The sequence below is a fragment of the Anarhichas minor genome, unplaced genomic scaffold (assembly GCF_050575085.1).
Source record: "Anarhichas minor isolate MPS153535 unplaced genomic scaffold, ASM5057508v1 ptg000009l, whole genome shotgun sequence".
NCBI lineage: Eukaryota > Metazoa > Chordata > Actinopteri > Perciformes > Anarhichadidae > Anarhichas > Anarhichas minor.
The window spans coordinates 1,961,014-1,971,923 of NW_027466455.1; the positions used below are offsets into that span (position 1 = coordinate 1,961,014).

Genomic DNA, 10,910 nt, shown 5'->3' on the forward strand with positions numbered 1-10,910 from the left:
ATGTGTGTGTGTAAACCATATGGTACAAACAATGAAAAAGACGCTGCCGTATTTATGCCGAGATGACGTTATTGTGAGTGTTGATGGAGCTGCTACAATGTTAGCATAGCCTAGCACCAATCAATCCGAGCTCCATTGAGAAAACAAGCATTTTAAAAGTTATTTGCTTGTCGTCTTGCCAATATTTTAAACAAATAAAAGTGTGGACTTCACCGGGTACGACAGGTAATACATCCTTACAAAGATCGAGTTATACCGTAGGATTTTTTTGTATCGTTTGCATCTTTCCATCAAGCCCACTTCCAGCATTCACCTTTATCACTCCTGTGACGAAGGAGGTGTGAACTAGTGAAAGCATTCCTTTTAGACGGATAATTGGCATTTCACCTGATCAAAAAAAATGTTTTGTGGATAAAGGAAATATTCACACTTGCATCAAGCTTTTCATCAATTGTTAAGAAGTGTTTATCTGGGTGCAATAGACCAAATGACATTCATACAATATCATCAGTGGGATTCAGTACTTCTGCAAATGTTTGAATTACCAAGTATTTTACTTTATTACTTTTCACTTTTCAACAATAATCTGAGAAAAAAAACATTTTGTGTCTTTGTCTCTTGGTTCTCAAAGCACTCTCTAAATACCGTAACCTGTTAGAGCTCTTTGTGCTGCTGACGTCGGCTGATGAAAGCAAGTGATCTGTGGACAAGAAAACTCTAGTTGAACTTTACTTCTCTCCACACTCCTTGTAACCAAGTTATTTCTGTTCTGAGGGATTTTATACATGAGGGTGAGAAATCATATTGTGATTCTAGTACCTCTCACCACGTGGCTTGACTCTACAGTAGAACCAATTGAATTTGCAATGGAGGGGGCACTGAATATGTGTTCACTGTTTCCAAAATAGGATATTCAGTGTCACTTCTTGTTAGCCAATCAAACGCAGTCCTCTCTCTAAGAGTAGAGAACGTATGGAGGTTCTCCACATTCATGAAGACATTTTGATCACGATGACATCTCTGAACTTTGTTTTGTATCTGACTTGTCTTTGCTTGTGGAGAATAGGTAAGTTGGATATTATGTGGATGTATTAGTATCCTCATGAATATATATTCATTGCCGCTATAATTTCAAATCATTATATAACTTCTAACACGGCATTAATTGTACTCTTTTTGGTGTCTTTTCTATTCAGCTCCGACAATTACTGACAAATTGTCTGTGCGTCAAGAGAGTGGTTTTGTATCAGCTGATGTTGGAGACAGCGTGACGTTACGGTGTTTCTATGAAGACGACGTCTTAGCTATGTTTTTCTGGTACAAGCAAACTCTGGGAAAGAAACCAAGTATCGTCTCCAGCTTCTATAAATTTGCTACAAATAGCAGTTTTAGTGATGAATTTAAAAACAATCCACGCTTCACACTGGAAACTAATAACAAGAACAATCACTTGACAATCTCAGAGTTGCGCATCTCAGACTCTGCTACTTACTTCTGCATGCGTTTCTATAAATACAAGTTTGAATTTTGCGAGGGCACTACTGTTAATGTAAAAGGTTCAGGTTTGAACGTCCCAGCTTTGGTCTACCAGTCACCATCTGAGACCATCCAGCCAGGAGGCTCTGTGACTCTGAACTGTACAGTTCACACTGGGACCTGTGATGGACAACACAGTGTTTACTGGTTCAAAGACTCTGAAGAATCTCATCCAGGACTCATTTACACGGATGGAGGCAGGAATGATCAGTGTGAGAGGAAACCCAACACACAAACACACACCTGTGTCTACAACCTGCTGATAAAGAGCCTGAATCCGTCTCATGCTGGAACCGACTACTGTGCTGTTGCCTCGTGTGGACACATACTGTTTGGAAATCGGACCAACTTAGTGAGTAAGTGATGTCAAATTCTAGCAGAGAAGAAATTATTACTATTCCCGTATCAAATGTGTATGTAAAGGCAAATGAAAACAGCAAGGAGTCCAACAGTACCATGACACAATTTTGATACGAATACCTTTGATTTGATTGAGTTTTTACTGAACGTGACAAAGTGAACTTGTCAGTGCTCTCTGGTGAACCAACTCTGCGATGGAGACACCATTTCTCAATTTCTAAACGTAGTTTGGCATCTGCCGAGATATACACCGATACTGATAAAAATGCAATAAGCTATCGGACGATTTATCAATCTAGCTCTACTGAAAGGTTTGTAATGTCTCATGATGTCTGGCTCTCTGTAGATGAGGTGGACTCTCCGGACTCTCTTGTGTATGTCCTGACTGCAGCTTTGGCATTCAACACCATCCTGGTTGTTTTACTGGCTTTCTCAGTGTACAAGATGAGCAAGAGAAGCAGCTGCCAGTGCACAGGTAACTAGGAATGTTTTCATCCAACAGCTTGTCTTCATTGAAGATGGTTTTGAAATAAAAAGCTTTTTCTGTTTCCCAACAGAGTCTCAAAGAGTTTCAGCTTTTACCGCAACAAATGCAGAGGTGACTATTATCTATTCAAAATAACTGTTTAATTCTGACACATTTAAAATCACAACAATTCATTTCTTCCATCTACTTCATTGTGATTCATATATTTAAAATTAAAATAAATGTGTTACTAGAGTTACCAAGATGCAGACAACCTCCACTATGCTGCTTTGAGGGACCACAGGGCCAACGGATCAAGAAGACAGAGAGACAACACCAAGACTGAATGTGTGTACTCCAGTGTAAGGCTGTAGAGCTGGACATGATTCATTTCTATATATATTTCTTTGTAAAACGTCATTTTGTTTATACCTGTTAACATGTTGAGATGTGATGTAGATATTTTCATATACATATAATGGAGGTAAAGCCTTGGATTGCAGTAATCTACTTCACCAACTGTGCAATGACAGTTCAGCTGTGCCAGCAAACGTGCCATATTTCCACTGTTACTATACCCGTTGTATCGGTCTCTCATGAGATGAGCAAAACCTTATCGTTGACCATGTGTACATATGTTTGTAAAAGCATCGCAGATATCAGCAACATATTTTTCTACAGTCCTCTGGTCTGAGAAATACTGTATGCCTTAAGGCCTTTATACAATAGGGGCGTATAACAAATAACAGACATGAAGATGAGAAATTATCTGCTGTGAATATTATATGACCAGGGCTTTTATTGTGAAAGGTAAGAATGGAGGGAGAGGATTAATGCTGCCATTATCAAAGATGAAAGGAGAAATACAGTTTTCCATCTTGGTTCAGACTATGGAACCTACAAAATATACTGAGGTGGAAATTATTCTCACAAAAAAAAGCAGTTTTTATAGTTTTTACTTGTTTACTTGTTTTTGCATGTTGTAACAAACTCACTGATGTAAGAATCTTTGTATAGCCTACCTTGTGGTTTGCAGTCAACAGATGAGATCTATGTATGCTTTGAGAAGGCCGGACATATGCATATTTATGAACCTATGCTCTTTGTTTTGGTGTCTGTGTGGTTTTAAGCAGAATGTCTTCACATTGTAACTTAGTTTTCTTTTCTAAAATCCATTGTTTTCAACCAAATGCTACTGTGAATCTTCATTTTCTATAATTCATGACCAATCCTTTAATCCAATCATGTCACACTCCAGTACTATTGAGCAATAACATCACAATCAGGCAACTGCTGCACGCATCTAACTTAAATCTCCAGGAGCTACCTGTAAGTTCGTTGTGTGTGCCAATGAACACACATGGAAGTGAATGCGAGTGGAAAGCCAGTCAGGGATCGAGTCCTTTTTAGTGCACTAGCTTCTTGATTACAGGTCAAAAGAAGCGGCTGGTGACAGTCAGGGGATGGCCGTCCTCCCCCTCATAAACAGAGTTAAAAGTGACAAGAACTGCAGTAAACAGGGAATGAGCGAGTGAGTGAAAAAAAAATCTAAAAATGTATTTAAGTAGAAAACTAATAAGCGTCACATTGTACAAACAGCAGGTTACAGTGAGCGTGCAGTTATATAATTTTATTGTTACAGTGTTGTCAAAATATGCCAGTTGATCAGATCTTAGTGAGGTATAATGAGGGAATAATAATGTAAAAGAAAATGGTAAAGTAATCAGGCTTTGCTCTCTGGGCCTAAGTTGGGTAAAGCCTTGTTTAAAATAGCATTGTAAATTTAGTCACTATACTTTGTCTCTGTTTCTGCTTTGAAAACAGAATTGTTGAACTTCATCCCCATACTTTCACTGCAAAGACATTTGTGGCTTTCAGCAGGATGTAGAGGTGTTTGTACTCTGAGCAGGCATTTGCCACTTAGCTACTTACTACTTTGCAAGCAGTGCGGTGGATACTATAAAAGGGTTACCACCCAGGCCAACAGTGGAGTAATCAAGGACCACAGTACAAAAGAGATTTTGGCAAATTACAGATCGAGAAGGGGGCAAATGCCAATAATTAAAAGATGAATAAATAATAATTAATTTTATCTGATCACAAGATTAAAGACATTGCAAATATTAATTAAGAAAAAAAGCTTTGAACCTGAGCTTTAAGTCCTGAGACAAAGGAAGCATGTGTGTTCACAATGACTCTGTTTAGGTTACAATGAAGCCTGTCTACCTTCTTGGCTTATGTTTTACATACTGTTGGAAGAGTTGGCCTCTGCCAGCATCTTTAAGCATCTTCATGGTCTGACTTCAAACACCTTTCTATGTATTACTTGATTGTTTTAAAAGGGCACTGGTGTAATCGCCATTATGTGATCAACTTGGCTAGCTTTGAACTATGACACTCTAGGTACCGCCCTAGCATCAGTTTGGGACGTGGCAGGGACGGCGTGTCTGTTTCCACTTGTTACATGCACACTGTCCTTTGTAAATAAAACTTCCGTCTTCACAGGAAGTTAGGTTTATGCTAACTTGACTGACTACCGAGTCACGTGACGAGCGACTCCTGTGAGTCACATGAATAACGACACTAACGACTCATGTGATGGAATGTCAACTTGTACTATTAGTTTCACACATGATACCATCAGTGGTCTCCTGGACAAAAGTTGCTGTGGACCACTGACAATCGTTGGTATTTGATAAATTGGGAGCGAGACCTTGTGGGTTATGGAACAAGGGTAGGGGGAATTGTTCCACATGTTTCTCCTTAAGACAGAGCTACAAAAGACAGGAAACTGTCCTCCCAAGAAAAACAACAGCATCAAGCATTTGAGCCCCAAAAGGACAAACACCCATTCAAGTGACAAAGCTCTGTAGCCCTCTACGACATGAGCAAGGAGGACGTAACGTGAAGTTATTATAGAACGACAAAGGGGGACGTCGGGGACAGTGTTGGAATTGAACACAGGAAATTGCTTATTGTTTCCGCAACAGTTTCCGAACCTTAACACATGGTTATAATTGTTACCATCACAACGAAGGTCATCTAACCTTAATGAAGAAGTTATTTTAACCCAAACCTTAACAAATAACTTATTTTAACACACCAATGTTGTCACCCTTCCAATACTGTAGGTGTGTCTGATCAGAAAGCGCCTCCATGTGTCGTTCTAAATAGCAGCCCCCCCCACCCAGAGGTGGCTATTCACTGTATCACCTGCGTATTCGCACCACTACACCTCTGGTTGGTAGAGGACGAACAAGGTGTCGGCCCTGACTTGACTTGGTTGTGGTTGTATTATTGGAAAACTTGTGGTGAAGAGCAAGCTGAAGTTAGAATGCTTTGCGCTGTAGGGTAGCTTTGAATACATACAATGACTAAGCATGGAAAAGCGCTTTATCTTTGTATCTCTGTCAGTGCAGCAGCTGTAGTTTTCAGCAGGATGTCTACGTGGTTGCACTGCCACATACATGCTCCTTTAGCCAAAGACCACTAAAATATCCAAGAACAGTGGAGTGCTTAGAAGTCAAACGCATTAAAGCTAATAAAACTAGTGATGGTAATTCTGAGAAGAAGAAGATTACTTAGCTGAAATACTATTTAGAGTACTACTTACAACAACATAAACAATGGATAGAATACACAAGTTGCACAGGGCATTTTGAAACATCAGAATATCACTCACTTTTCAGCCACATGTGCAGTACCTGGTGAAAAAGTTGAGGTTAAAACTGGGTTTTTATTTTCGAAATAAGCTGTGCTTTTCAACTAATGAAAAAAAGCGATTAGTTGCTGCTACTTTCTTACCTGTGTTGGACTATGGTGATCTTCTTTATATGCATGCCTCTGATAACTGTCTTCATATGGTGGACACAGCTTACCATGCTTCACTGCGGTTCATTACCAATTGTAAAGCTCTGACTCACCACTGTGAGTTATACTCTCGGGTAGGATGGCCTGCTTTGGCCACCCGTAGGCTCTGTCATTGGTACACCTTCATTTATAAGGCAATACTTGGTCTGCTCCCAAGCTACCTGTGTGTCTTCATCATGCAGAAAAGTGTCGGACAATACTCCTTGCATTCTCAGGACTTCTTTATGCTCACTGTCCCAAATGTGTGTCTTGTGTTGCTGCCTGTCTTGGCCAGGTCTCCCTTGAAAAAGAGATTTTTAATCTCAATGGGACTCACCTGGTTAAATAAAGGTTAAATTAAATTTTTTTTTTTAAATGCCAGAACGGAAATGGGAAAAAGGGCTTTTGTGTACTCTGCACCCTCATCATGGAATATGTTGCAGAATGATTTAAAACTCAAAGAACTGATACCACTTACTGCTTTTAAATCTAAAATGAAAGAAATAGAGGCAGGTTCCCAAAAATGCCAATGTTTTTTAAATTAACTCGGTGCTGATGTTTTTTTGTTTTTTTTAGGAGGGGGGGGGGTTACAGGTAAATTATCAAACCTATAATGTGTCTGTAAAGTGATGAAAATGTTTAGCTTAATTAGACTTCACTGTAAGTCATTACTAGTGTACATTACTGTATATACCTGTGATCTATTTTCCCATTATTTATATATAATACCAACATACAGAGCCATTGCTTTCTACATGTACCTCTCTCACCATGTGAATCTTTTCATGAACCAAACTTGACTCTATAGATGGAAGTGAGCGTGTGATCAGGTTTCCTAAGTAGGACGTACAGCACAGTGTCACATCAGGTTGGCCAATCAAACACAGTCTTGTCTCTAAAGAGTGGAGAAAGTATTCGATTCTCTTCATTCAACACAAGAATTTGAACACGATGACATCTCCAAGGTTTACCACCTATGCGACATGGTTGTTGTTGTGGACAATGGGTGAGTTGTGTTTTTGTGTTTCTAACTTTTCATAGATACAGACATTATATATATATATATATATACACACAATATATATATATATATATATATATATGTATATATATATATATATATATATATATACACACAATATATATATATATATATATATGTATATATATATATATATATATATATATATACACACAATATATATATATATATATATATATATATATATATATATATATGTATAATGTATAAGAAATAATTGTGTATTTACTTTGTCTCTCATTTCACTTCAGCTCATGCGACTGATCTGAAATTGTCCTCATCTCTGCGTCAAGAGAGTGGTTTTGTATCAGTTAATGTTGGAGACAAAATGACTTTGCGCTGTGTCTATAAGAGTGATGATCCAGCATGGCTTTACTGGTATAAGCAAACGCTGGGACAGAAACCAAAGCTGATCTCCACCGTCTATGTGTACGATGCAAAAGCCACTTTTTATCATGAATTCAAGAACAATTCACGCTTCAAACTGGATGCTGAAAACGGTCAAAATCACTTGACAATATTTGATTTGCACATTTCAGACTCAGCAACTTACTACTGCGCAAGTAGCACGACATTTGTGTTGACTTTTGCAGAGGGCACTTTTGTCAGTGTAAAGGGTTCAGGTTTGAAAATCCCAACTTCTGTCCATCAGTCACCATCTGAGACCATCCAGCCAGGAGGCTCTGTGACTCTGAACTGTACAGTTCACACTGGGACCTGTGATGGACAACACAGTGTTTACTGGTTCAAAGACTCTGAAGAATCTCATCCAGGACTCATTTACACGGATGGAGGCAGGAATGATCAGTGTGAGAGGAAACCCAACACACAAACACACACCTGTGTCTACAACCTGCCGATGAAGAGCCTGAATCTGTCTCATGCTGGGACCTACTACTGTGCTGTTGCCTCGTGTGGACACATACTGTTTGGAGACGGGACCAAGCTGGACTTTGAGGGTTAGTAACACTCCAGCTCATCGGATGAATAGTTGTTGTTTTTTCAATCAAACTTAACATGAAGACAGAGATAAAAAGCTGAAAGCTCCATTTCTGGTGTCTGACTCTGCAGATGAGCTGGTCTCTCTTGTCCCGGTGTATTGCTTAAGTGGAGCGTTGGCATTCACCACCATCCTGGTTGTTTTACTGGGTTTTTTGGTCTACAAGGTGAACAAGAAAAACATCTGTCAATGTTCAGGTAAGTTGTTCTGTTTGTATCTGGTAGCTTGTATTTACTAAATATAACTTTTGAATAAAGGAGTATTTCTGTCTTTCACGACCAGAGTCTCACTCAAGATCATCAGCCCCCTCCACCGCAAATACAGAGGTGAACTTTATCTAATATTTTATATTTTTATGGATATTGTTTTTAATTTCGATATCCTAATCCACTTCTTCATATTTTGTTAGCAGGGTTACCGAAACGCGGACAGCCCTCATTATGCTGCTCTAAGTGTCAACCTGCCCATGGGAACAAGGAGACAGAGGAACAACACCAATGATGAATGTGTGTACGCCAGCGTGAAGCTGTAGAACCGGTCGTGTGTCCTTTTATATGTGATGTAGATATAGAAGTAGATTTTGAGATATATTTATGGATCTTCCTTGTTGTCTACAGTAAAAAGATGCATCCCAGTATTACTAGGAATTATGTTCATATTTACACTAACACAATTTACAACCGGTGCCAACATTCAGTACCAATGCAGGAAGTGTGCCTTTTATGTAGTTAGGCGGTAAGTATGGCAAGCAATTTGGAAGTATGTGCTTTTGTATGTCCACTGTATGTTGTTAGTGATCAAATAAAGCTCATATGTGTATGTGACACTTTGATCTTGGGACAATATACTATGTGCATGTGTGTTCTGTCACTGGTAGCAATCCCCCTGGTTTATTCATTATTGAGGGGGTAAGTGGTAAAAATGTATTGTTCTGGTAAAGTATAGTGGATCAGGAGCATGCTCAGACCAGACTTTCTGGTCTGAGCATGCTCTGGTCTGAGATCTTTCACTGCTGGCTTGTTTCTTTGTGTGCATTGATCGGGTCTTAGTTGGGTCTCTTGTTGGATTGTTCAAGTTGCAGAGCTGTGTGAAGGGATCAGGCGTTACTACCACACCATTACAAGAGTGTGTCAGTTCAACCATCATATCCAAAAAATCTGTCAGACCTGTCACATTCTCAGTGTTTAAAACTGAATCAGAGAAAAGTCTCCTGTTGAGGACGCATTTTTGAACTGAAAATTACAATCATTGTCCATTTTTATGGTGACATCTTGTATGCCATTGGCTGCACCGTAAACCAGGCCTTCACCAGATTACAGTCTGCTTTTTACGACCTCCAGACCCCTTTTATGAATTCAAAGCTTTTTCTCATCTCAAAATAGGCATAAATGTGTGCATTTCACCAGAGTGAGGAGCTTTGATTTTCCTCCTCTGACCCATAGTCTTAATGGAAATATAACAGTTAAACTATAGCAATATACTTGTATCTTTCAATCAATCTCTTGCCGAAGCCAGTTGGGAGAAGAGCGAAAACATCTTTTCCATTGAGAAAAGCCTTCAGTGGCATTCTTTGCTCTTATTTCAATGAAGAAATACTCTCCACTTCTGATATAACTGACGCTATTGCACCAACTGCTCTATCCTCTTCAGGAGCCCTCATTGCTGTTAAGAACAAACAGTCGCCTCTCTGTGTCGTCCTGCACACACCTAAACCACACCTGTAGCTGTCAGTAGCTCCTCACAGGACACTGATTGGTCCCGTCTCTGGCTGACCGGGCACAAACACATTACTTGAAGCCCGACAAAATGGATTTTCATGCGATATGTGATCCGGTGATTCTAGCTTGATCTTGTGAGAATCCAGCTGCCTGCAAAATATATTAAAACCTTTTCATAACGCAAGTTATGTCACCATTTGGCTTCTTGGTAGCATTTCCTGATCCGTTCTCTCACCCCCCCATTTCTAGTCTGCCTCTAAACTGTCATATGTCCAATAAAGACCAAAATCAAAGAATACATTTATTAATCACAGCACTCACATAAGAACGTTTAGCAATAGCAGAGCGCTAAATATTTTTTCAACTTATGAACGATTCTCTGTGAAAATCATCAGCGGGAGGCCTAGAAACTCTCTGTGGATTGCAAGGGGGGTGGAACTAGGCCAGAAAGTTCAAGTTACAACCACAAAAAGCAAACAGGCTGAGAAACCAGACTAAGTGACATGTCTGTCTGTCTGTCTGTCTGTCTGTTCGTCCATCTCCTCTGCTCTGTTTCATCACGAGGGACAACGCCATGATCACTTTCACACACCTTAGAGCTGTCCAGTCCAAGCACAGTCTGATCTGCTGCCCGCTGAGCAGCTCCACCGGAGCAGTTGGGGTTAAGGGCCTTGCTCAAGGGCACCTCAGCAGTGTAAATGAGGGAGGGGCAAGCGCTGTGTATTATGTGTTTTTATCTCTTGACTGTTGTGCTGTTCTGTCATGAGCACACTCAGGCTAATTCCTAAGTCCGACCCAAAGGTATAGTTTTACACAACTCCACTGACGGACTGAGCTGCGTGTGAGTGCACGGCAGCACTAAGGCTGGTACTGACGAGGACTGCTTCTGCTGCTTTAGCCTGCAAAGCCTTATTTAGATACAATAGTTAGTGTATGCTT

At 39.8% G+C, this 10,910-nt stretch overlaps 2 protein-coding genes across 2 annotated transcripts; both read left to right on the forward strand.

Moving 5' to 3' along the window:
* Positions 1-1,011: 1,011 nt before the first annotated feature.
* Positions 1,012-2,736, forward strand: LOC142945949 (uncharacterized). The gene is made up of 5 exons (XM_076086887.1): positions 1,012-1,066; positions 1,197-1,892; positions 2,243-2,371; positions 2,454-2,494; positions 2,617-2,736. Exons 1-5 carry the CDS (start codon positions 1,012-1,014, stop codon positions 2,734-2,736), a joined length of 1,041 nt encoding a protein of 346 aa, XP_075943002.1.
* Positions 2,737-6,532: 3,796 nt separating this feature from the next.
* On the forward strand, positions 6,533-9,077 carry LOC142945898 (immunoglobulin kappa light chain-like). Its single transcript, XM_076086834.1, has 5 exons — positions 6,533-7,217; positions 7,505-8,212; positions 8,325-8,450; positions 8,536-8,579; positions 8,666-9,077. Exons 1-5 carry the CDS (start codon positions 7,163-7,165, stop codon positions 8,783-8,785), a joined length of 1,053 nt encoding a protein of 350 aa, XP_075942949.1. The 5' UTR covers positions 6,533-7,162; the 3' UTR covers positions 8,786-9,077.
* Positions 9,078-10,910: the final 1,833 nt, after the last annotated feature.

Excerpts from the sequence above, each read along its gene's own strand:
- LOC142945949 (XM_076086887.1), top strand. The coding sequence starts at position 1,012 with ATGACATCTCTGAACTTTGTTTTGTATCTGACTTGTCTTTGCTTGTGG. Across the intron at positions 1,067-1,196 it reads TCTTTGCTTGTGGAGAATAG|CTCCGACAATTACTGACAAA; the intron begins GTAAGTTGGATA and ends TTTTCTATTCAG. Across the intron at positions 2,372-2,453 it reads AAGCAGCTGCCAGTGCACAG|AGTCTCAAAGAGTTTCAGCT; the intron begins GTAACTAGGAAT and ends GTTTCCCAACAG.
- LOC142945898 (XM_076086834.1), top strand. The coding sequence starts at position 7,163 with ATGACATCTCCAAGGTTTACCACCTATGCGACATGGTTGTTGTTGTGG. Across the intron at positions 7,218-7,504 it reads GTTGTTGTTGTGGACAATGG|CTCATGCGACTGATCTGAAA; the intron begins GTGAGTTGTGTT and ends ATTTCACTTCAG. Across the intron at positions 8,580-8,665 it reads CCTCCACCGCAAATACAGAG|GGTTACCGAAACGCGGACAG; the intron begins GTGAACTTTATC and ends TTTTGTTAGCAG.